At 41.6% G+C, this 27522-nt stretch overlaps 1 protein-coding gene across 10 annotated transcripts in view; it reads right to left on the minus strand.

The window, feature by feature from the left end:
* The window catches only part of NCKAP5 (NCK associated protein 5), a 556514-nt gene that overhangs the window by 257938 nt on the left and 271054 nt on the right, over positions 1–27522 (minus strand). For all 10 annotated transcript variants that reach the window (XM_035130314.2, XM_035130220.2, XM_035130308.2 and 7 more), the window contains one exon: positions 26496–26629. In XM_035130314.2, the coding sequence (XP_034986205.2) occupies positions 26496–26629 (134 nt within the window). The remainder of the gene's footprint in view (positions 1–26495; positions 26630–27522) is intronic.

Consider the following 27522-nt stretch of genomic DNA (forward strand, 5'->3'; position numbering starts at 1 on the left):
TCAGTCCTAACGTTTTCTGTGTACAATTTCACAACCATCCTTTTTTCCTGTGATATATTTAACTGGTTTTCTTTGTCATAAAACAAAGCTGTGTAGTAAAATGCTGGTTCATTGAAATGTTAAATAACTGTAGCACTTACACAATTACAGAGCTGCTATTCAAGAAGCATAATTATGCAGCTATATCCTCATGCAGATTGAAGACTGTGTTATTGGCTCAACATACCATGTATAAGCCAAAGTGGTGTGTGTATAATCTACACAGCATGCAAAGTTTCTTTCTTTTTATCCAATACATTTGGGAAGAGAAGGGTACCATTTTCAAGTTCTCCTTCACATTAACTATAAAGCATAGGTACACAGCTACACAAAGCCTCTGCACCAGCTACAATCCTTTCAAGGAGGGTAGTCAACACGCCATTACTGAGATTCAGGTTTTAAAAATAAATAAATGTGGGAAGAGCAGTCTCATTCCAGATGTTGCACCACTGCACATATACATGTGCCCAGTGTGGTGCAAAGAAATAACACCACATGATTCTATTCCGTTTAGTGGAAGCTACTGAGCAGATGTGTCATCCACTTTATACACCTGGCCTATTACAGGTTGTAAAAACAGTTGTTCCACTTTTGGTCACACCAGTTACAAATTTCATTGCCTTGAAGCACTGTAAGCTTATGGGTGGGCAGGGGCATTTTATTCAGTCCTCATTAGTAAACAAACCTACCTAATTTGCACCTTCACATTAATACACACATCTGAAAACCATTACTCTTCAGATTTTGCATTTCCCCAAAGTTTGCATTTCAGTTCTCTGCTCTACCGTATGTATCAAAATGTTGTTGTTTTTAATGTGCATTTTAGGATTCAATGCAAGTTTTAATATGAATTTAAATATGATGTTTTAGTTTAAAAGAAACCAACACAAATCAATGCAGAAATGAGACAGGATGGACTTATGAATGAACACATGCAAAACTGAGATGGATTGGAAATAAGACAGCCATCCTTGATGACAGGCAATTGCTTTTTAGGGATACGATGTCATAAGGAATTTGTTAAATATCTAAAACAATGTTTCAACTCAAGCTGATATTTTTTTAAAAAAATTAAAAAAGGTTTATAAAGTTTATCTCATCATAGAAGATATTGGGTCGCAGCCCAGCCCCCCTCCCCTTTCTCTTGTCTTTATCACCATTCTGTTTCTCTAGTCATTTTAGCACAACATAACATGCAGCACAAAGGGCTTCAAATTAAAAATTGTATTGGTGGATTCTAAGATGTAAATGACTTCCAGTCTCAGAGGCGACTGTGTCTGCAATGTGCTTCATTGTAAATGCTCAAGATTTTTATCAGAACATTACATTACTTTTGGGTATTCTTTCTAGGTGTTTTTTTAATAGTTCTTTGTTGCACAAATGCTATAAAAACAAATGATACTATTTTTGGAAGTGCAAGGTATTAATTCAGTTCCTAAATTAACGATATCCACCCAAGACAACATTGTATTGCAATTGTAGCTTAATAACTCAAATATATGGAATCAAGTACTGTATGCTGGAAAAGATATTCACACCCATGTGATTGGTGACATTTTACTGTGTCTAGCAAAATGTGGCAAAAAAGGGGGAAAGAGTCACAATCCACTACACTTTAGATGTGAACAAGGAAAGATAGGAAGGGCCTTTGAAGATGACCACAGGGTTCAGGCAAGCTCTTATAGTAGGTGGCCTTTTGGGGACCTGGAACTCTTGCATGTAAACTGTTCCTGAGAAGTGGACTTGGCTTGTCTATAGGGATTTTTCTCTCCATGTTTTTACCTGGCTATTCCCAACTATGGAGGGGAGACGTGATATCTCTAAAAACTTCACACAGAGAGCGCAGGTACGTACCATAAGTTCGTATCTAGCTCTGTTTTCTGCCACCATACATTCATTCTGGTAATTCTACAGGGAGCTCATAAGCATTCATTTAACACAATATCTTTTTCTTGCTTTAATTAGTATTAAGGCTCTCCAAAGTATGCTTCAACATATACACCTTATCCCCTGAAACAGAGATAACAAGGTGCAAAATCTTTAGCCTCAATTCTTAAAAGACCATACTCTCAGAACAATCTCTCTGACCTTGACTAACAATGACAATATAATCAGTACAAGACTTTATGTGTAAGGTTGTCACTGGGCTGCATCAATGCAATCAATCAGTAATTCTCAGATTTCATGGTGTATTGCTGTAGGTGTTTCTAGCAATGGCAATCAACCCAGGGCACCTAGATCACACATTTCCTTTCAGGGTCTATAAACAATTACATAATCATAGGCCTCAAGAGCACAGCCCATCTCAAGAACTACTTCAATGCTACTAAATAATGAAATCAGGGGTTTCTGCTAAGTCCAATTTGTAAATTTATCTCTATTACATTTTTGTACTTCAAATGTAACACATACTCCCTTCTAGCTCAATTGTGAATACCTGCATTTAGCAAGTGGCAAGAGGTGATAACCAATGTTAGTCGTCCCAAAGAGTAGATCCAGTGAAATGAAGTAACCTAAGTGTATTGATTTCGATGGGTCTACTCCGAGTATGACTTGGTTGGATACTTGACACCATTCATAACACAAATCCTATGGGTTTATTGGATGCATATTCAGTCCATTGAGCTGACAGCATTTCCTTCCCAGAAGAAGCATCAAGAGTCAAAACCAACTCCTTGTCAGGCTGTTAGTACAGCAGAACATCTGAGGTCTAAAGTAATTACTTAAGACTTCTCAAAAGCTTTTTCATTAGAAAATTCCCAATCCCACTTGACATTTTTCTTAATCAAGCTATACAGAGAATAGAGAACTGTTGATAAGTTAGGCAAAAACCTTCTGCATTAATTGAAGAACCTAAGTCAGTCTCTCTGACTGCTCAGAAGCATTATTAGGCACAAGAGCCCAAAATAAGTAGTATTAGTAGCAGTAATGCTTCGAGTTATGCCAGTAGTAGTAGTAGTTATGTCTTGACTATCAAGGCAAATAAAAAAAAATGTAGTATAAACACCGACAACTGGGAAACACAGGCCTGTGAGCACTCCAATTGGAGAACAGCCTTTACCAAAGGTGTCATGGGCTTTGAAGACGCTTGAACTCAGGACGTAAGAGAGAAACATATTAAGAGCAAGGTATGCTTGGCAAACCCTCACCGCAATCAACTCCCACCCGGATACCTATGTCCCCACTGTGGATCCAGAATTGGCCTCCACAGTCACCTACAGACTCACTGTTAAAACCATGTTTATGGATGACAATCTTACTTGGCTACGAGTGATCGCCAAAGAAGAAAGAGTAGTAGTTATAAAATATAATCACTCACCTATTTCTCTTTAATCTGCTCAAAAGCTCTACTACATTTTGTACACATTTGCTTTTTGTAACCCTCTGTGATTAATACACCCAAGAATTCCTTGGTCTAATCTCTCCATTGAATATAGTACCTGCAGAATAAACCTCAAATTAAATAAGTATTACAGTATATTCCTGCGTATAAGACTACTTTTTAACCCAGGAAAATCTTCTCAAAAGTCAGGGGTCGTCTTATACGCCAGGTCGTATTTCTTATACAGTGAGTATATCCCAAACTCTATATTTTAACTGGAAAAGTTGGGAGTCGTGTTATACGCCCAGTCGTCTTATACGCCGGAATATACAGGTAAAATAATTCGTTCTCGTTCTCTCTCTCTCTCTCTCTCTGTGTGTGTGTGTGTGTCTGTGTGTGTGTTGTGTGTTATAGTAACATCAACTTTGAATTCTCAACTAACATGAGGTGTTAATAGGTATGGCTTCTGCCCCACCTAATAGCTCCATTCCTGCCAATGTTGTGTTGCAGAAATATCCTCCAATAGTTTGGGGAGAACCCACTCTCAGAATGCTTTCTTTAAAAGAAAAAACATACCAGATTTCAGTTCATCTCCAACATGTCATCAGTTTTATTCTTTGCAAAAGGACGATACTTTTACAACAGCTTGAAAGGGCCATCATGCCAACTTTGGCCTTCAGGGCCAGCCCAAGGTATTTCGCTGTCTGAGGCAAAGGACAATATGGCATCCCCTCCCATTCCATGTACAGAAGTCTGCACGACTGGATGCTGACTCTGACTTCAATGCTGGCAACAGGCACTGTCCTCCACTGCACATGAGGGTAGAAAACTAGTTTAGGGAGTAAAAGACAAGCCAGTGGCACACTTAGCTCTAATCTCCAGCACAGAGCAACAGCCAGAGGGTTCAGGAAAATGGTTTGCGGGGCTTTGCTACTGCCCACCAGCATCTACTGCATGCTGCTATTGCCTCACTTTGTCCAATGGTGCAGCCAGCCCTATTGACCTTCACTGTGTTTTATAAAAAGAGTCATATTGCTGGTTTCTAGTAACTTAAATGAGTTTCTTCTGTTACATTTATGCCATTCTAGCCTGCTGTTTTGCATTGAAAATGCCCCTCTGTAATTCCATAAGTCTTTCTATGATGTGTGAGTCATTAAGTCAACTCAAATGTTACCTCCTTATTGTTCATATCCAATACAACAATCCCTAGGGATTATGGTTCCATTTACACTGTAGATGGTACAGGCCACACTTCATCATTTTCAGGATTTGTCTCCTCTAATACATGCGAATTCTATGAGAATTAAATTGCTTTTCACATTGTTTGATATAGGTGCACCCTTTTATTTAAAGCTGCGTATTCTTCTAATTTAAACTGTCAGACCACAACGGTGTTATTTCACATTTTTAAATCTGCAAGCATTCCTCCACAGGGCATGCAAATTTTCTTCTTCAGGTATATTTATGCATTTTTTTAAAAAATTCTTATTGTCACCTGTGTAGTTTTCCCCATTTCCATGTTCCCAGGAGTGGTGCTTCTAAATTCATACCCTCCAATATTTCTCTGGTGAAAATAGGGACACCTTATTCCATCATCATCATTTTATTATTTATACCTCACCCATCTGACCGGGCAGCCCCGGTCACTCTGGGCAGCTTCCACCACATATAAAAACACAATAAAACATTAAACTTCCCTATACAGGGCTGCCTTCAGATTTCTTCTAAAGGTTGCATAGGTATGTTGCATAGTTACCTATTTCCTTGGCTTGGTGGTCACATAACTCCATACCCTCCAACATTTCTCTGGTGTCAACAGGGATGTTCTAAGCTAAGGAAAAGCGGGACATTCTGGGATCAAATCAGATACCAGGATGACTTCTGTAAATCCAGGACTGTCCCTGGAAAATAGAGACTCTTGGAAGGTCTATAAATTTCATATAGAATTACTTGCTGATTTCTGAGCCAGGGTCAGTTCTAAAGAAAAGCGAAAGTTTAAGTGTTGTTCAGACAGCAGTCTCTGCATTTTTCACCATTACTTCCACATAGTACCCAGTCCCTTAACATCTGCATCAGAGTTTAATCATAATTACAATTCTGAGAAAGTTTCCTCAGTTCTTCCTCAAACTATCCTACTGTCTCTACAGGCCTCCTTTGACCATGCATTAAAATTTAATCACTCTACTTTTTTCCACTATGAGTTGGGTTAAATATTACATTTCATCAGGTTTACCAACTACTTAGAAGGTCAGATCCGGGCTCTTCATAGGTAAATCGATTTATGTTTAAACTGAACATGAGAGATCCCATACTAATTTATATAAAAATAATTTATTTAATTTATTGTTCCCCAGGCCTGTTGTTTGTTAAACTGTGAAAGAGGCCCCTCTAAATACTGGCAAGATAAATTTGCACCTTCTCTCTGTTCCTTTTTATGAACAGACTCAAGGGCTCTGCTCCATATTGGCACCAGTTCACTCTGATAATTAGCAGTCTAGTGTGTTTTCATCAGCTTGGTCACCAGCAAGCCACACTCCATCTCTAGGGGAAGCTTCTGCTTTGCAAGTTTGTCTGTCCCTCCTGTGTTCCTGAACAGTCTGTTTTGGACTCTACAGAACATCACAGTGTGGCTAGCTTACAACCAATTTCCAATAAAACATACTTGGCTGCTAACATTCATTGGAAGTCCAATACTTAGAGGCAGTATTGCTTCATTTAGCAATCATCATTACGGTTAATACCGTAGTGTGGTGTGTTTTTCTGTACACTGTAATTTAGTATATGCTGCTGTCTACTTTTAAAACTGTTGGCTTTAGTCGGATTGGGCAGGGCTGTCAGATTGTATATCCATATATTTCTGGTGTACTGTTACCAGTATTATATAGTTGAAATTTTTGTTGGTTTTTATCTATATAAATAAAAAACTTTTTAAAAGCCCGCTATGGCTAATAGCAGTTGATTGGTTTACAATCCTTGAACTAGTCTTTGAAACCAGGGGGCATCACTATATCTTGTGGCCATGAAATCGATAATTTTCCTGAAATACTGCCTTCTCTTCCACAAACCTTCCCATTAAATGAAATCAATATTTGAGACTCCATTCCATGTGTCCCTGTCTTCAGAGATTAGGTGGATGGCACCTCAGAATAGAACATTTCAGTGATGATGCTTAAGATGGTGTTCTACAAAGAAATATTTGTGTAGTGCCTACCTATTTATTACTCCCATGTTTTGTCCAATGAAATGTTGATCTTTTATTGTTGCTGCTTCTCTTGATAGTTGCAGTTTTTATACAGTTTTTATATTGTCTTGGTATATGAATTTATTTTACATTTTTTTTGTTTGTAAGCTGCCTTAATCACATTGTGGAATAAAAACAAGTTTCTCTTTTGCATATCCTGAATCTACTCCCAAGCCTATTTAAGATCTCTTCCCGACTCAGGGGGGGGGGGAGATATTGTGGGCTCACGAGTGAATACCAGTTGCAGGGATGTGTAAATGGGAAAAGAGCTGCTGCACTCAGAGCTTCCCATAGATATTTGACTGACCACTTTAAGAACAGGATGGTGATCTAGATGGGCATTTAGTTTGATCCACATGGCTCACCTCCTTTGGATATCATGTGATATATATATATATATATATATATATATATATATATATATATATATATATGGGGGAACCTTTGGCCCTTCAGATGTTGCTGAACTATGACTTCCATCAACCTAGTAGGCATGGTCAATGGCCACAGAGGGCCAGAGGTTCCCCACACCTGTTCCATATGGTCAGTAGTTCTAGCTTTAATTATGCTTTCTAATACTTTACAGGGTAAGTTATTTCCTCTCTGGTGTGAGTAACCCTAACTTTTCCACACTTTACATTAACCTTTTATTGAGACGGTACCTGATTAGGAGCTCTGGTGTATTAAATAACTCTAAGGTAAAACCCACCACCTGCCACTGAAAGCAAAATTGCTAACATGGCACACGATTAGATTCCTAAACTTCTATACTCTTCTATAGGATATAAGCAGACGTAACTATATGCAGGAGTGCAGCCTTCAAATTCAATGAAGTCCTAAAATTCGTGTGTTTCAAGATTAGCTGTATCTTGGCCTAGCTAATATTACAGCCCTATAGACTTCCCCTAATCTTTGTAAAGTAATTTGATTAGCTCCCAAAGGGTGAATACATATTTTATTATAGTTCTACTGATAGTTGCATAATTCCTACTGTATTTTTTTCAATTACTAATGTTCTCATAAAAAAATCTTTTATATTTAGACCTAAATATAACCCTGTCGCCCTTTTATGTACATGTCATTTTTAATTAGCAATTATAGAGTCTTGGATTAATCTCACTGGCTTGGATAATTACTCTTGCTTTCTTGCCTACTTAAGTAGAGAAAATGTCTCATTGCTTCTGAATATCTTTTACATTATACACTAGTCTGCAATTACAATTTTGTTCAGTCATCTTTAATCCAGACTAAACATACCCAGCTGACTTGTATTTTCCCCCTAAATTGCATTTTTACTGTTCTGATGTGGTCTTCCTCAAGTCAATAAAGGTAAAAGAGAAACAGTAATGTAGTTTGTCCCACATTGCTATTTTAGGAGTAAAAAGACCCAAAATATGCAGTGGGATAAAACTTTTAGCAAGGAAAAAAAATTATGGCAAGACCTGATGTCTGTCTGATCTGATCTGCTTAAACTAGGACAGGCCTGCAAATCTTGTGACTTACATAATGTTTAGCACCCAACCAAGACCACAAACTCTGAATATTGTTTACTTCCTAAACTAAAATGGGATGCAGCCGGCTCGTAGGCTGCGCGCAATGTGCCCTCTGACCAGCTCCCAGGCAGAGGGCGCAACAAGCCGGCGGCATCCCAGCGCTGCACCATGATGCGTCTTGGGGAGGCGGAGGACGGGCACTCACTCCCTGACGGCGGAGGCGGAGGCGCACGGAGAGGAGGATGCGGTGGCCTTGGCTGCTGCTCCGGGCTGGGCAATGCGACGCTGGGGGACGAGCCCCCCCCCCGAGGCATTCCCCAAGGCAGAGCGCCGGAGCCGCGGCGACACGGGCGCCGGGAGGGGGACAGGTGTGTCAGGAACGGGGGTGTCCTCCAGTTGGGGTGGGTGGAGAAGCTGGCTTATTGAAATGGGTGCTGTGGATTTGAAGGGGGGGCAGGGTGCCAGAGGGATCTCTGAACCATGGCGCTGGATAGGCTTAAGACGCCCCTGTGTGGTGGAGCAGGTCTCACAAATATAAGAGGAAACATATGTGTCAGCTCATGATGTAAAAGTGCTAAAGGTCAGGCTGTTCCTAAACATGTGCATATTCTTGCTAATAAAAAGAGCCTCTGCCAAGCTAGCAATCAGCCTGTTCACCTGCATCATCAACTCCTGTCACGTCTCCTTCACTTCAGGGGTGTCACCCACCATGATGCAGACCTCAACTACATCCATGTTATATATGCAGTGTACATCGAGTGTGCATCTGGAAATGTGCAGCTCCATGCTGCAGAATGTTCTTCCAGTACTATTCCGGGATCAGTGTGCAGCGGGACATACAATAGGCAGCAGCACAATGAAAGCAGTGCCCAAAAGCTTCTGGTTTGGCATGAAATGTGAAGTCTCAAGGACAATGACAAAACTTCAGAGAACCATCACCACCGTAAATTCCTTAAGACTGAATGTAAGAAGTGCTATCCTGTGCCTTATATTTAACTGATACATAGGCCAGAAGCCAATTATTAGTCTTGACACTAGCCAGCCTGTGCAGTTGGTAGGCTGTTGTTGTTGTTGTTGTTGTTTAGTCGTTTAGTCGTGTCCGACTCTTCGTGACCCCATGGACCATAGCACGCCAGGCACTCCTGTCTTCCACTGCCTCCCGTAGTTTGGTCAAACTCATGTTCGTAGCTTCGAGAACACTGTCCAACCATCTTGTCCTCTGTCGTCCCCTTCTCCTAGTGCCCTCAATCTTTCCCAACATCAGGGTCTTTTCCAAGGATTCTTCTCTTCTCATGAGGTGGCCAAAGTATTGGAGCCTCAGCTTCACGATCTGTCCTTCCAGGGAGCACTCAGGGCTGATTTCCTTAAGAATGGATAGGTTTGATCTTCTAGCAGTCCATGGGACTCTCAAGAGTCTCCTCCAGCACCATAATTCAAAAGCATCAATTCTTCGGCGATCAGCCTTCTTGATGGTCCAGCTCTCACTTCCATACATCACTATTGGGAAAACCATAGCTTTAACTATACGGACCTTTGTCGGCAAGGTGATGTCTCTGCTTTTTAAGATGCTGTCTAGGTTTGTCATTGCTTTTCTCCCAAGAAGCAGGCGTCTTTTAATTTCGTGACTGCTGTCACCATCTGCAGTGATCAAGGAGCCCAAGAAAGTAAAATCTCTCACTGCCTCCATTTCTTCCCCTTCTATTTGCCAGGAGGTGATGGGACCAGTGGCCATGATCTTGGTTTTTTTGATGTTGAGCTTCAGACCATATTTTGCGCTCTCCTCTTTCACCCTCATTAAAAGGTTCTTTAATTCCTCCTCACTTTCTGCCATCAAGGTTGTGTCATCTGCATATCTGAGGTTGTTGATATTTCTTCCGGCAATCTTAATTCCTGCTTGGGATTCATCTAGTCCAGCCTTTCGCATGATGAATTCTGCATATAAGTTAAATAAGCAGGGAGACAATATACAACCTTGTCGTACTCCTTTCCCAATTTTGAACCAATCAGTTGTTCCATATCCAGTTCTAACTGTAGCTTCTTGTCCCACATAGAGATTTCTCAGGAGACAGATGAGGTGATCAGGCACTCCCATTTCTTTAAGAACTTGCCATAGTTTGCTGTGGTCGACACAGTCAAAGGCTTTGGCATAGTCAATGAAGCAGAAGTAGACGTTTTTCTGGAACTCTCTAGCTTTCTCCATAATCCAGCGCATGTTTGCTATTTGGTCTCTGGTTCCTCTGCCCTTTCGAAATCCAGCTTGCACTTCTGGGAGTTCTCGGTCCACATACTGCCTAAGCCTGCCTTGTAGAATTTTAAGCATAACCTTGCTAGCGTGTGAAATGAGCGCAATTGTGCGGTAGTTGGAGCATTCTTTGGCACTGCCCTTCTTTGGAATTGGGATGTAGACTGATCTTCTCCAATCCTCTGGCCATTGCTGAGTTTTCCAAACTTGCTGGCATATTGGGTGTAGCACCTTAACAGCATCATCTTTTAAAATTTTAAATAGTTCAGCTGGAATATCATCACTTCCACTGGCCTTGTTATTAGCAGTGCTTTCTAAGGCCCATTTGACTTCACTCTCCAAGATGTCTGGCTCAAGGTCAGCAACCACACTACCTGGGGTGTACGAGACCTCCATATCTTTCTGGTATAATTCCTCTGTGTATTCTTGCCACCTCTTCTTGATGTCTTCTGCTTCTGTTAGGTCCTTACCACTTTTGTCCTTGATTATGGTAATCTTTGTACGAAATGTTCCTTTCATATCTCCAATTTTCTTGAACAGATCTCTGGTTTTCCCCATTCTATTGTTTTCCTCTATTTCTTTGCATTGCTCATTTAAGAAGACCCTCTTGTCTCTCCTTGCTGTTTTTTGGAAATCTGCATTCAGTTTCCTGTATCTTTCCCTATCTCCCTTGCATTTTGCTTGCCTCCTCTCCTCCGCTATTTGTAAGGCCTCGTTGGACAGCCATTTTGCTTTCTTGCATTTCCTTTTCCTTGGGATGGTTTTCGTTGCTGCCTCCTGTATAATGTTACGAGCCTCCATCCATAGTTCTTCAGGCACTCTGTCCACCAAATCTAAATCCTTAAACCTGTTCCTCACTTCCACTGTGTATTCATAAGGGATTTGATTCAGATTGTATCTTACTGGCCCAGTGGTTTTTCCTACTTTCTTCAGTTTAAGCTGGAATTTTGCTATAAGAAGCTGATGATCTGAGTTACAGTCAGCTCCAGGTCTTGTTTTTGCTGACTGTATAGAGCTTCTCCATCTTTGGCTGCAGAGAATATAATCAATCTGATTTCGATGCTGCCCATTTGGTGATATCCATGTGTAGAGTCGTCTCTTGTGTTGTTGGAAGAGAGTGTTTGTGATGACCAGCTTGTTCTCTTGACAGAACTCTATTAGCCTTTGCCCTGCTTCATTTTGAACTCCAAGGCCAAACTTGCCAGTTGTTCCTTTTATCTCTTGATTCCCTACTTTAGCATTCCAATCCCCTGTAATGAGAAGAACATCCTTCTTTGGTGTCATTTCTAGAAGGTGTTGTAGGTCTTCATAGAATTGGTCAATTTCCCTTTCTTCAGCACCGGTAGTTGGTGCATAAACTTGGATTACTGTGATGTTAAAAGGTCTGCCTTGGATTCGTATCGAGATCATTCTGTCATTTTTGAGATTGCATCCCATCACAGCTTTTGCCACTCTTTTGTTGACTATGAGGGCCACTCCATTTCTTCTACAGGATTCTTGCCCACAGTAGTAGATATGATAGTCACCCGAACTGAATTCACCCATTCCCTTCCATTTTAGTTCACTGATGCCCAGGATGTCGATATTTATTCTTGTCATCTCATTTTTGACCACATCCAGCTTACCTCTATTCATGGTTCTTACATTCCAGGTTCCTATGCAATATTTTTCTTTACAGCATCGGACTTTCCTTTCGCTTCCAGGCATATCCGCAACTGAGCGTCCTTTCGGCTTTGGCCCAGCCGCTTCATCAGCTCTGAATCTACTTGTACTTGTCCTCCGCTCTTCCTCAGTAGCATGTTGGACGCCTTCCGACCTGAGGGGCTCATCTTCCAGCGTCATAACTTTTATATGCCTGTTGTCTTTGTCCATGGAGTTTTCTTGGCAGGGATACTGGAGTGGCTTGCCAGTTCCTTCTCCAGGTGGATCACGTTTAGTCAAAACTCTCCACTATGACCTGTCCATCTTGGGTGGCCCTGCATGGCATAGCTCATAGCTTCTCTGAGTTATTCAAGCCCCTTCGCCACGACAAGGCATTGATCCATGAAGGGGAGTTGGTAGGCTACTGGTATAATAATCTGGGTATATGTCCTTCCTATCAGTGTTTATCAAATAACTCAAGTGTATAACAAAAAATGTGGCAATATGCTAGGCAGCCTATTTCTAATATTGACCTTACTTGTATTGCCTTCTCAGTTAGACCATTTCATTGAAAAAATCACAAAAGTAAATTGCATCTTCTAGCAGGTTTGCAAAAATGATGGCCAGAACAAGAATGCTTCCTTCCAAATTTAATTCATTAATTAAGCGTTGTCTTCAGAGACTTGACTCAAACCAAATCATAATCCAAACCAAGTGTAGCTAAACTAGAGAGATCTGACAAAAACACATCCCCACAGTGTTATAGCTGCAGGCACCTGCTACATATCTTGTTTCTGCAGCATAAAGGAAAGCTAGAGAAATGTGAATTGCCCCATGAGAACACAATGGAGGACCATGTCAAATTCTGGAATAAAGTCAAGCTGCACTAAGCACATCACACTCCCTTCAGTTGTTTAGCTCATGGTCCAATCAAAAAATGAGATTAAGTTGTCTCGACATGGTTTGAAGATAAACCTGCCTCACCAAGAGTCATGCGTCAGAATTCTTCCCACATGCATACAAGAACTACTGTTTAGCTATGTCCATCTAGAGCAGGCATCCCCAAACTTTGGCCCTCCAGATGTTCTGGACTACAATTCCCATCATCCCTGACCACTGGTCCTATTAGATAGCGATCATTGGAGTTGTAGGCCAAAACATCTGGAGGGCCGCAGTTTGGGGATGCCTGATCTAGAGGTTACCTATCCTTGCTGATGCTTGAAGTTATAATCCAGCCAGTTTAATGCATTCATTGTTCCATGAGAATCAACATTAATCCTGAACCTCTGTTATGTCCAGTTCTACCCAATTTCCTGTCCACTACAGAAATAATGGTAGGGTAGATGTACAAAGTATCACCCAATCTCGGAAAAGGTAGGGATGTACACAGCATTGAAATGCACATTTAATACTGATGCCCATACACAATGAGCTTGCGCACTGTGATAATGTGTGTCTGCTTTAGAAACACACAGATGTACAAGCTGTTTAAAATAATATTCAAAAGATATTCAAAACAACTCATGGGCTATCTTTGAATATACAAGAACGTGAGAGGGTATCAGGCATTCGCAGGGCTCTGAAAAGTCTGTGACAGAGACCGAGGCCAGGGGATTAACCCAGCAGAGGGGGCTAGCAATTTATGGGGTTTGGTGTCCCCTATTATGCAGGAGCGAGGACAGGGAGAAGGACTTTAAAGCTGCATACTTGAAGTCCTCTCCTCCACTACCCGTGCCCCACTCTAAATCTGTCCTGGGTTTCCTCCGAATCCTGTGCAGCAGATTTGGGGAGGGTGTGTGAAGGAAATTCCACTGTGCAGTTAAAAGCTCTTGCACTGGAAGAACTATTCAGTTGCAGAGGCGTCCTTCCCATAGGGGCTAGTGGCTCGTTGCGCCAGGGCGCCGCCTCTCAGAGGTGCCCCAGCATTGGTGGGGCGCAACGAGCCACTAAGCCCCATGGCTCCGCCGCAGCCGCCTCCTCTCCCTCGGGCGTCTCTTTTTGGCTCTGGGTACAAACGCGCGGGCTGACCCTGATTGGCTGAAGAAAGGCAACAACGGCTGGGACGTGGGCTTGGAGATTGCCAGAGTTGCCGAAGCGGCTTCTCCTGCTCCTCCTCGCCTCCCTCTCGGCGATGTAGCGTCACATGCCTCTCGTGAGAGACTTGCTGGCCAGCCCAGCTCCTTGCGGCCGCTGGGCAGCAGCGAGAGCGCTGGCAGCAGGCTGTAGTCAGGCAGCCCCAACGGCACCCTCCGCCTCAGGCTAAATTTTGGGAAAGGGAGGGGGCGCCAGAGGGACCTTTGTGCCACGGCGCTGGATGTGCTTAAGACGGCCCTGTTTAGTTGGATACTGCCAAATGCCACTAATCCTTTTAGGGAAGTCTGAACCAAAGTAGCAATTAAGTTGTTTAAGCCTCTTGCTATGTTATAGCTTCTTTAAGTCAATTAAATGGAACACTCATACTGTCCTTTGTCTTTCTCGGTCTTCTGTGCTCAAGACTTTTTCTGCAGTACTGACCATGCGTTCTGCCTTACAGGATGGTGTTGGCAGAATACCATCATATTTATCCATGGTGTATTTTTTCCCTATAGCTTCTCCACTTTTTAAGGTCACAAAAATCCCCTGAAGCAACAGATTAAGAAAAGTCTATAAATTGCTCATGTATCACTACAGTCTTACAAAAATAACCCAACCATCTTCTGGAGATGCCAAAGCAATTAATGTGGAAGACTGACAAGGATAAATTTGAAAATATTATTGTCACCAAACTCATATGTATTGTCATGAAACACATCAAACTTGTAATAAATATCAGGCTCGATGGATACTTTATTTTCACACTCATTTTTGTATAGTTTCTATCCCCAGTAGCACATCATTATACTCTTTTACTGGACAAACTGAACCAGCTCACACACAACATTAAGCCAATCCACAGCTTAGCATAAGCACACAATTTCTTAGAGAGCAAATGGCAGCAGATACACTTCTTCTCCAGTACTGTTGCTGTCTTGCTGCCTGAGGCTAAGCCATGCTTTGGCTTGTGGTTTGTCTCTCTAGACCAGGCATCCCCAAACTTCAGCCCTCCAGATGTTTTGGACTACAATTCCCATCTTCCCCAACCACTGGTTCTGGTAGCTAGGGATCATGGGAGTTGTAGGCCAAAACATCTGGAGGGCCGCAGTTTGGGGATGCCTGCTCTAGACAAACCATGAGCTAAAACCAATGTTTCTTTCTATCAATAGATAGAACATTTCCAGTTCTATTTATCTGCAGTCTAGGTATAGAGCTGCACAATCCTGCACTGACAAACATACTTGTACATATTACTAGGTAAATAAAGTGGAGAACATTTTTTAAAAGCTATAGGACCAATTCAGTCATTAATTAGCTTGATAACAGCCCATATGTGAAAGAGTTAAGGATGGATCTTTGGATCTTTTGGTTATCTCAAACTACTTATTTTAATTATTTTGGCTTCCATATGCCGTATTTTACTATTAAATCTGATTTGAGACAGTAGCACAAAGCAACTAATGAGCTCACTGATGATGAACCTCTAGGCTGTATACATGCATCTCTGCCCACAGAAGTCACATCTGATCTGGAATCACAGGCTTCTCATTTGTATGTCTTTTGAGAAATGACGGAGTTGCTGAAACTGGATAAATCTCTGGCTCCATGCAACTTGACATATATTCTGGCAACTGTAAAGTATTCCAAGGCTAGTCCATGACCCACAATGTGTAGACTATGATTGTGCTGTGTTACGTAAGCCATATAAATTTATGTTGGCTTTGAATTTATTTGTTGTTGTTTAGTCGTGTCCGACTCTTCGTGACCCCATAGACCATAGCACGCCAGGCACTCCTGTCTTGCACTGCCTCACACATGCAATAATTAAAAGCTCATGGTTTCAAATGAAAACCATTTATTTTAACCTGTGACTATTTTCTGATGTGACACTGGCATTATGCAGAGATTGCGGGTATAATTCTGAGGGTGACTCAAGAATTAGACACTTAGACAAGTCTAAAGGATTTCCATGCCCCATGGAAAACCAGTACTAGACAGTATGATTACAAAAGAATTTTGGATTTGAAAGACTAGGAGAACATTTATTTTTTTGCTCATCTTTGTGACTAAGGTACTTACTTGTCTGGCAAAATAATCCTTTAAAAAAACAACAACTAGAATCTGTCAGTGTGGGAATATGAGCTATGTTAGATGAAATATGAAGAAATGCTACAGCAACACATGTTCAGTATATGATTCTCCTGCTTTGGCGCTGCAAGCAATTCACAACTACACCCATTTTCTATTATGGAAATCTCTCTGTATTCCTGGCAAAAGGAACTTGAAAGATATTACATGAGAGTCTGAAACCAAGATGTGACACAATTATATTGGCAAATAAGAGTTAAGCTTTGTTTTGTTTTGTTGTTTGAGAACCTGAAGGACTTGATTATCTGTTTCATACGGTCAAACTTTTATCATTTCTTTTTAACCTTTACAAAGTTGTGTTCAAAACATTCAATAGCACCAGATGCAACCTAATTGGCAGTCAGGTCAGGCTTTGTCAGGGAGAAGACGCTACTTCACGCTGGTTATTTCCTGTTTGAAGTTTAGCACCCAATATGTTTTCCACCTACTAGTATATACTAGCACTAGTATATTTTGTCCTGGGAATGCACAGCAATTTGAGAACAAACTTTAACAGAGGAGAAAGAGTTAAGGAGATATTTCTCTGCTCTGTGCTATTCTGCTCAAATCTCACTGCTTTACCCTGACACACTTTATTAAACATACACACAGAGACACACCAGGCAATTGGTACACATATCTTACTGTGTAACATCTAGCTTGGACCTCAGATACGTAACTAAAGTTTCTATGCTGGGTTTATTAGGTATTTAGAATGCATTCTGCCGGATGAAGATTTCAATACAAACTAAAGCTTGCGTAATTATCAACCTATTGGTTAGTCTCTCCCGTGTGTGTGTGTGTGTGTGTGTGTGCGTGTGTGTGTTTGTGTTGTTAAAAACCAAACACCCACTGCCTTTATAGACACACATATTCTGTGGATCTACAATATAGTTGCCAATTGACAAGATTACCAGAGTAATGATATGATAGGGTTGAGCCAATACTAAATGCTCACTTTCAAACACAGAATGGAGAAGGAAAGAGAGAGAAAATTAGAAACCAAGCAAGTAAATTATTATGTTTTTGCCCACAGCAGACACATATTACTCATTTCCCAGTACCTCTTTAAAGAAGCTTTCAAAACATGTAAAGAATTTAACCAGACCAGCATTCAGTTGCATATCTCCATGCTAAAACTGAACTTGCTAATATTGCATTTTGATATGCCTATGGGTGGTATTCTTGAAATGCATGTCCTATTGTATCCCTTCCTGAAAGCAAAACAAAGATCACAAAAATGTATTAGAAATTAGCCACTTATTTCAACACCTACAAGGTGTTCCAAGGAAGCAGAAAATATTTTTTATGTATACGACAACAGCTGCACGGATGTTGTTAGCCCAGAGGTGGAAAGAAGATAAAGTCCCTACTGGAGAAGAATGGCAAATTAAATTGTTGGACTATGCTGGAATGGCAAAAGTGACTGGAAAACTCAGAAACCAGGAAGACCAAAACGTTAATAAAGAATGGGAAAATTTTATAGCTTATCTAGAAAACCACTGTAAGCAGCTGAAAACACTAGCAGGACTGCAATAACACTTGTAATGTAACGAGAACTGTGAATATAATGGAGTTATAAAAAAAACTTGGATTATTGAAAAAAGATGCAGTAGAAAAGGGGTAACAACAGAACCCATAGAGGGGAAGGTGAGAAGTCCAGACATTCGGGGGAATCTTTTAACTGTAGACTTGTTTTGGTATAATTTTAATTTTAAGTTTGTAAAACCAAATAAAAATTATTTTGAAAATTGGGGGGGGGGGGAGAATTAGCCACTTATTTAATTGGACTTCTGATTTCTTACATGTATTTTCTACAGATGCATTATTTCTGTGGCAACTTAAGACCTTACACTTTGAACAGGCAGAATAATAGGTTACTTTGTACAAAGTATACTGGGGGACCCAGGTGACGCTATGGGTTAAACCACAGAGTCTAGGGCAGGGGTCCCCACACTACGGCCCGGGGGCCGGATGCGGCCCAATTGGCCTCCCAATCCGGCCCGCGACAACCCCCGCCGCTCGCCGCCGCTGCCCGCTCTTATGGCGCGCAGCGCGGCGGCGCTCTTCCAGGTCGGAAAAAAGCGTCGAAAATCCTTTGTGCGCATGCGTATGGGCCTCTCCCGACCCAGAAGAGGTCATTTCTGGTGCATTTCTGGGTCGGGGGAGGCCCATACGCATGCGCACAAACAATTTCCGACGCTTTTTCAGACCTGGAAGCGCGCCGCCGTGCCAGTATGCGCCCGTGCGCATGCGCACGGGCGCGCACTCCCCGCCCACCGGCCCGCACGGGCGCACACTCCCCCGCCCTCCAGCCCGCCGCGCAATCGGCGCGGTGGGAACCGGCCCAAAGCCTGGTAAGTCTGGGGACCCCTGGTCTAGGGCTTGCTGATCAGAAGGTTGGCGGTTTGAATCCCTGCAACGGGGTGAGCTCCCGTTGCTTGGTCCCAGCTCCTGCCCACCTAGCAGTTCGAAAGCACATCAAAGTGCAAGTAGATAAATAGGGACCGCTCCGGCGGGAAGGTAAACGGCGTTTCCGTGTGCTGCTCTGGTTCACCAGAAGCAGCTTTGTCATGCTGGCCACATGACCCGGAAGCTGCCTGCGGACAAACGCAGGCTCCCTTGGCCTATAGAGTGAGATGAGCGCCGCAACCCCAGAGTCGGACATGACTGGACCTGATGGTCAGGGGCCCCTTTACCTTTGTACAAAGTATAAGATATTTATATACATATCTGAATTCTTAAAAAATATAACAATAAGGAATCACATATACAATAATATAAAATGCATACTTTAAAAAAATGAAACACTTTGGCTTTTACCGTGTTTCTCATATTTTAAGGCATCCCTACAAAATAAGGCATGGCAGGATTTTCCTGAGGTGGAAAAATATAAGGCATACCTCGAAAATAAGCCGTACCGGGTGGTGGAAGAAGGTCTGTGGCAAAGAAGGGTTGCTGCTGCCGCGTTAACCCCCGAGACCTGGCTGCAGCCTCAGCGCGCAGCGCGCGCAGCCCCAGGACCCGGCTGCAGCCTCTGCCTGCCGCGCGCGCAATCCCAGGACCCGGCTGCAGCCTCTGCCTGCCGCACGCGCAGCCCCAGGACCCGGCTGCAGCCTCTGCCTGCCGCGCGCGCAGCCTCAGGACCCGGCTGCAGCCTCTGCCTGCCGCGCACGCAGCCCCAGGACCCGGCTGCAGCCTCTGCCTTGCGCGCGCACAGTCCCAGGACCCGGCTGCAGCCTCTGCCTTGCGCGCGCACAGTCCCAGGACCCGGCTGCAGCCTCTGCCTTCCGCGCGCGCAGTCCCAGGACCCGGCTGCAGCCTCTGCCTTCCGCGCGTGCAGCCCCAGGACCCGGCTGCAGCCTCTGCCTTCCGCGCGCGCAGCCCCAGGACCCGGCTGCAGCTTCTGCCTTCCGCGAGCGCAGCCCCAGGACCTGGCTGCAGCCTCTGCCTGCCGCGCGCGAAGACCCGGTGGGAGCAGGTCTGTGGTCTGTACAGATACCGGTACCGGTACTTAATTAAAAAATAAGACATCCCTTGAAAATAAGTCATGCTGTGTTTTTTTCAGGAAAAAATTAATATAAGACATGACTTATAATATGAGAAACACGGTAGGAGAACCCTAAATACTTTTTTTAGTCTGGTCAGCTTTTGAATGAGATTGCTTACAGTATTTTGTGTTTTAATAAGATGTGAGCTGCCTTGAAAGTGGCTACCTTCCTATATATATTTGGAATTTCACAACAGAACTGAAAATGTAGCCGGTAACAATACTAGTTTGTTCAATGTCCTCCTAGCCTCCTGGGCCACAAATACTTGAAGAAGCAATGTTCCTGCTGATGTATCGGAGATTATTACAGAGGAGGTAGAAATTTGATTTGAACTGCATTTAAAGGCAAATCTACCTAATCCAAACTTTCTGAAACAATGTGGGATTGGAAGCACAATCATCCTTCAAATTCACCCTTCTCCAAGTATTGTTTTGTAGCTATGTAATGTGCACAAAAATACATTACATTGGTAATATGTGCATAAAATTTATCTATTAGTAAAATAACAAGCAAAACTGTACATTACACTAAAGGAATGCTATTTTTTTAAAAAAAATGCAAGCATATTTGTGTATAATTTAGGATAAATTTGCTGATGAATGTTTAAAAGAAAATGAAAACTGATGTGGAAATGTGGAGAACTGAACTAAAGATTGGGGAGGTGGGGAAGATGAGAAACTGAGAGAAACTGGAATAGATACATCTGCTCGTCCTTAGTGTGTGTTTTGGAAACAAATACCAGGATGAAAGCTGGGAAGGCAAATCTTGGCAGGACGTGCTCTGTGATGGCGTCTGTCCAGGGCAGAGTTCATACTAGGTCCAGGAAAATTAGTGTCAACAAACAAGGTAATGCTAAGAACAATGGCAGCTAGCCAGGCTATTAGAAAGCATGCAAAAGCAGCGGGCCACAACCCCAAAGCTAGTAGGCAAGGAAAGCACAATGAAATAAAGAATGCCCCAAGTCACTTTGAGCATTAAAGCATAGTACCATCTTTTATCATACCATTCTCTGACAGATGGTAAGATAAACCATTATTTCTCCCTCCCTCTCTTCCCTGTTCTCTCCCTTTTCAAAGTAGTGTGTTGTTTTCAAGACTTTCTTTCTGATGAATGTTTTATCCTTTCTAGCTAGAAAGACTTCCTACCCTTCCCCCACAGCCTTATCTATGAATATCAGAAGAAATACACAACTTATTTTCTTGGAACTAAGTTCACATTCATGGAACTAGCCTTTGGAGTTATTTAGCAGGAAGGGGCTACTCCTGAAAGAAAACAAAAATCTTTAAGGAAAGAAACTCCCTTAGAAAACGCAGCTCATCTCTAGTTATTACGCAGCAGATGATCTGAGCAATGCCAGTAATGACAAAAGTGCACTGCTGGCAAAAATAAATAAACCCATGGACAACTGTGTACACACTCACATTTCATACATTTAAAATACTGTGTGCACCTTGTTCTTCCTTCTAGCGGCAATTCTTTAAGGATAAGCACCGCAACCCCAGAGTCGTCTGCGACTGGACTTAACCGTTAGGGGTCCTTTACTGCACTGGAAAGCACATCAACTTTCAGTGGAGTTTTTCATGAGTGTTTGAGGTTCCACTGAGAAGGGAAAGGAAGGCTGAAAATGCACATTAAAATGGGCTTTTATTACCTAGATTCTATAGGGATATACTGACAGTCCATAGATGTGGGGTGCCATACCCTCTAATTAAGCTTATGTGGTAAGATCTCAGGCAATCATATAACAATGTAATATATTTTATTTAATTCATTGTTTAGACCTGACACCACTGTACCATCCACATGATCATGTACACAATGCGGTTGTTCACCATACTGCCTGGTGGGCAGCACAGTCTGCTTTCAATCCTACCCTAGGAAGCACCCAAATGATGGAGATATGCAGCAAAGTTTCTCCATACCCAAGCCAAATATACACTGCCCCAAAGTACACAAAAGTAGCTTACTACTTTAGCATGAGATCTACCATTAGTTTTGATACTGAGAACTGACTTGATAGACTTGCTTTCCATTGCTTACTCCTGTAATTCTGCCTGATAAAAACCTTTGCTGAGAAAAAAAGAATGGTCTCCTATTGTTGTTTAGTCATTTAGTAGTGTCCAACTTTTTGTGACCCCACGGACCAGAGCACGCCAGGCACTCCTGTCTTCCACTGCCTCCCACAGTTTGGTCAGATTCATGTTGGTAGCTTCGAGAACACTGTCCAACCATCTTGTCCTCTGTCATCCCCTTTTCCTTGTGCCCTCCATCTTTCCCAACATCAGGGTCTTTTCCAGGGAGTCTTCTCTTCTCATGAGGTGGCCAAAGTATTGGAGCCTCAGCTTCAGGATCTGTCCTTCCAGTGAGCACTCAGGGCTGATTTCCTTAAGAATGGGTAGGCTTGATCTTCTTGCAGTCCATGGGACTCTCAAGAGTCTCCTCCAGCACCATAATTCAAAAGCATCAATTCTTCGGCGATCAGCCTTCTTTATGGTCCAGCTCTCACTTCCAGACATCACTACTGGGAGAACCATAACCTTAACTATATGGACCATTGTCAGCAAGGTGATGTCTCTGCTTTTTAAGATGCTGTCTAGGTTTGTTATCGCTTTTCAGACTAATCTTCTTAAACAGTAAAGCAGCATAAATGCAATCATATTATCGCTAATAATCTGAGAATTGATTCTTCACTGTTAAACTGACAGTATGTCACTAGCATCACTAAACCAAACTCTGAGAGAATCTAAATTACAAAAGAAAGGATCTGAAGATGTTTGCACCTGAAGCTGACACAGGCTGTCATCCTATGTAACGTGTTACCAAATTCATAGTGTTTGTGTTCACACCTGTTGGAAGTGACAGGCATAACCTTGTTTAATATTTAGCGTGACCAGCAGAAAGCAGAAACACACACTGAAACTGGAATTACAGCGTGTGTTATCTGTCAGATTCCCTCTAACCCAAATGTGATTGATTTCCTACATTTTGCTTGTGTATTATTAAAAACTCAAGCTGCAATCCTACACAGTTTTACTTAGAAAGCCTCCAGTACACAGTGCTACTTACTTTTGAGCAAATATGCACAGAATTGCACTGCACGGCTTAGGAGTAAACGCCACGGTACATACTTCTAAATAAGCATGCATAGGATATTCCCCCCACAATGATATCCTTATCATTAAGGCCATCTTCACTGAAATGCTTTGCTTTTTCTAGTTTAAAACTGAAAAAATAAGTTTAAAGCACCAGTACAAAAAGCTTCAATAACTGTTTGCAGAGGGACTGTTATGTAGTAATGTCTTTTATTGCCTTCCATGGCCTAACATGTGATTGAAATAATAAAAAAGCCAAAGTCAATGCTCTAACATCTGATCGTTTGCAGGGATCTTATGCAGAGCATATTTGCTCAACAAGCACTTGGTACAATAAGGCCGTGCAGAAAATGAACGATGTAATCCATTTATACCCTGCATACAACTTCATGTTCTCGCTGGAATAACACTATAAATCATTCAGATGTTTCTGAGTCTTCTTTGGCATTTCTGCACATACCACTAGACAGCAGGGTTGAAATAACATACAAAACAAAACAAAACTCAAGAAAGTGAGTAGTTGAACTCCTTGGAGAGCTAAAAGAGAATCATTTAGAGAATGGCCTAGGATAGACCCCTGCCTGAAACCCTGAAGCGTCACTGCCTTCCAGTAAAGAAATTACTGAGATTGGTGGTCCAGTGGTTTGATTCAGTATTAGGCTGCTTCTTTTGTCATGAAATAGGAAACTGTTGTCTTGACCTATGTGGAGCACTTAGTATATTTTAAGCCAATCAGAAAGCACTATACTGGAGAAGATGATTTAGTAGACCTGGCCAACGTGATTCTTTATGAAAGCAACCACCAACAATGACAATATGGGATAATGAACAGAATGGTAATGGTGTTGTTGTATAATGTCAAGAATAATGGAAAGCACACCATTTAAAACCTACTTGCAAACAACAGTGTAAACTGAAGCCACATGGTTTTCTTTAAAAAACATTTTCTTGAGTAGTCAGGCACTTAAAAGTGTGGCTGTAGTCACGGTGCCATTTTTAATATGAGGTTTACACATACATTAAAAATAAGGATTTCAGGTGATAAAAAAAATCAGGAAGAAATATTGCTGAGTTGGTAACAGAACGAGATACTGCTGAGTTGGAATGTCAATCACAGTGAAAAGGAGAAAAAATAAAACCACCCCTGGCTTCAAAAGTCACATGCATTCAGGAGGACCTGTGCACTCAAACTGACAGCTTATATGATACGTTAACATTTTCTCAGCATATGAAGAGACAGCTTTATACTGTCACTAAACAAAAAAGGGCAATTGCCAGATTTTCAAATGCTTTTGTGCTTTGTTGTTATACAGATGGGTTGAATATATTTTGATGATGAGGGAGGCGGAGAAGAAGGTGCCCTAGGACTTACATTTCTAACCAAATGAATTTCAAGCAGTGCATGCACAAGAACAAATAGTTCTTCCTAGAAACAGAAACTTGCAAGTGCTGGTGGGTTCCCATTTTTCTCTTTTTCTGTTATTGTCAGGTGAAAGCCTGAAGCGCAAGGCACAGTATCACCTCATTTATATTTATTTTATTCAATTATTTATAGGCCACCCTTTAATAACATCAACAACAACAACAACAATAATTAAAAAACACAAAATCACATAGCTGTCAAGTTCTCCCTTTTTTTTAAAGGGAAATTCCCTTATGCTGAATAGGCTTCCTCGCGAGAAAAGCTATGCCAAATCAGCTCCCAAAATATTATGAACTGTTGAATGTCACAGTATCATAAAAGCCCAGAAAAAAAACCAATTTAAAAGTAAGCTCATTGCATGATTAAGAAACACCAGTTGATTAATCAGATAAATCTGTGTATTTTTTTCATAGAACCAAAACATGTCTATGTCACAGCTGGAGTATCTTAGAAGAAGCATTCCATCAAATGTGAACTTGAAGGGGAAATGCTGTTTCTAAGATGGAACTTTTTATCTGTTGTTTTATAAGCACTTGTATTCAAAGTAGCCCTTTAAGTATTAAAATTATCTATCTAACTCATTAAAGCTTGCAGTTAACAGTAACAATCAGTTGTGATAAAAGAACAGACTACCCCAAAGGTTCTTTGGAGAAGGGCTGGAGAGGCCTGATACCTAAAGACCACCAAGAACATCCCTACTGCGTACACACTGCAGCTTGCTTCTATCAGAGAGAAAGCCTTTTCCCATGCTTCCAATAGATGGACATGGGTTTCTGAGGAGGATTTTAATATGTATAATCTCAGACCATTTAGGGTTTAAAAATGGTCAAACTAAATGGAAAACAGTGAAGTAACTGCAGATTTGACATCGTATGTGTCCCACGCACGCTGCACTGGTTAATACTGAAGCCACTACAACTAAACTAGCTGAAATTTCCGGACAGTAGAACTTCCCCACATACAACACAAAATAATTGGTAGTGTAAGTAGCTTTGTTAAGGCTTACATGACCTGGAATGTCCGTGGTTCTTGTGAAATAATCTCCGTTATGAACTGAGGCAAGCACCCGCATTAATGCATTTTTCTGCACTCGCAGGAATCACATTTATTCTTGGAGGCTTTTTGCTGGCCATTAATAGCAGCTGGATTCTTTTTAACTACTTGCTATTGAAGTAGCAGCTGCTGTTTCGTTCTGAATTTTGTGATCTCGTGTTTTTGTATACTGTTATTATGCGCAAATATGATGCGATAAATGGCAAAACAAATAACAATATTTTAAACAAATAAAGAGCAGCCTCATAAAGAACTCATGGCAGTAGACTGAGTGGGATGTAGGTAGGCAGGGCATGGATCACCATTGCTATGTTACTCCTCTTTGTAAAGATGCACATGGTGTCAGGGCCAGTCCAAGACATTTTACTGCCCGAAGCAAAGGGCAATATGCTCTTCCTACACACACATACAGAAGGTAACTAGACTGTTGGCTGAATCTTGTTTCAGCACTGGCAACAGGATATCACACCTGAGGGCAACAGGTTCAAGTATGAGAATTCAGGGCAAGCTGAGTGGCGCATGTATGTACACACACTATGTATACACACACACAATACACACACAATACACACACACTTCTGTCTCCATGCAACAGCTGCCAGGGGCAGTTATCTCACTTTAACTAATGGCAGCTTATTCCTGGCTGGTGAACTAACTTGAAGCTGGTCCTTTCACCTTTACATGCAAGAATGTACATAGGACACATAACATGCACAAGTTTAGGTTTGCTTCTCCAGGTGTTTTTTTCATCTACATTAAAGATTGGATTTATTAATCAAGAAAATGAGTAAGTTTAGGCCCATTTTTTTACATTTCCCATACTCCAGGTGGCCATTTATGTTGCATGTGTGCATCTAATTAGTTTGTGTAAATCCTGTTCTTGCAGATTTAAATTAGGTTCAGGAAGAGAGTTCTCTTAAGGATTGCAGACTTACAGCCTGGGTCCTGATGCCAGCTTCTTGGAGACAATTCTTACTTTCTTCAATGAACTTACATTTGAGTAGACAAGTACAGGATTCAAGGTTGTATCCAATGTTAGTCTAACTTGGAGTAGACCCATTGAACCTAATGGATATGGCACAGGTCCATTTGTTTCATTGGGTCTCAGAATAATTTTGTTTGATGCAACTTCAAACATTTACTGTTTTCATATGTGCATGACCATTTTAAAAAATGAGCCAAACAATTAGGAGCATACCTGGAAAACTGCTGCTGCAGTCCTCTCATTTGAACCCTGTTGCGCTCAGATTCCAGTGTCACTTCTCGTAATTGTTTTTCACTTTCAAGTCTCAAATGTCGCTCTTCCTCCAACTCATGTATCAGCTTCTCGCGCTTAAAAAAAACCAGTAGAACAAAACTGTTCAACAGTGCTTTCAAATTTCAACAGTACTTTCACCATGCAAAAAAAGGTTATGCCCCACCCCCATTTCTACATTCCAGTCCACCAGGTTTTGGTATTGCCTATTAAGTCATATTTGCCATCCTATATTAAAAGCTCACATTCTTCTTGTTTGTTCCCCATACTCTGTACATCAGTATAGAGACAACTAAAACCCTGAGCTGTTTCCTTCTTGTAGTTTCTTGCCCTTTAGCAGGTTTCTGGAGCACAACCTCAGTTTCCTTTGCATCAATTAAGCTATTATCCCTGGTAACAGGTGTTCCCCTGGAGGGGTTTAAAAGATTAAAACCATGGGGAATACAGTTATCAAAAGCTACTATCCATGATGCCTATGTTCCAACTTCTCTGTCAAAGGCAATGTGCCTCTGAATACTAATTGCATTCAAGTCCCACTTGGCGGTTCCCCATAGGCATCTTGTTGTTCACTGTGGGAATAGGATTCTGGACTATGTGGGCTTTCATCCTGATCCAGCAGAACTCTTCTTACATACATAATGTAGTGGCATCAATGAGTCCTAAACATAGCTTATCAAAAGTTCAGCTACAAAATTATAATGAAAAAGTTAGAAAATCAGGGGAATGCTTGGGGGGGGGGGGGTGTCATACCAGGCATTCTATTTATGTGTGCAAGCTTATTCAAAAACAACTGTAAACACAATGTTGTGCAATTTGTAGCCTATCAAAGGATTTGATGTATGCCTGATGGTGCTGACCTAAATTTTATGACATGCTTAGAAAAATGTATCACCGAAATATAGACATGGTTTCATTAGAGAATAATAAAGCTTTCTTGGTGTGAAGCCATTATTAGTGTAAGTCTTACAGC

Source organism: Zootoca vivipara, chromosome 1, assembly GCF_963506605.1.
Source record: "Zootoca vivipara chromosome 1, rZooViv1.1, whole genome shotgun sequence".
Lineage (NCBI taxonomy): Eukaryota > Metazoa > Chordata > Lepidosauria > Squamata > Lacertidae > Zootoca > Zootoca vivipara.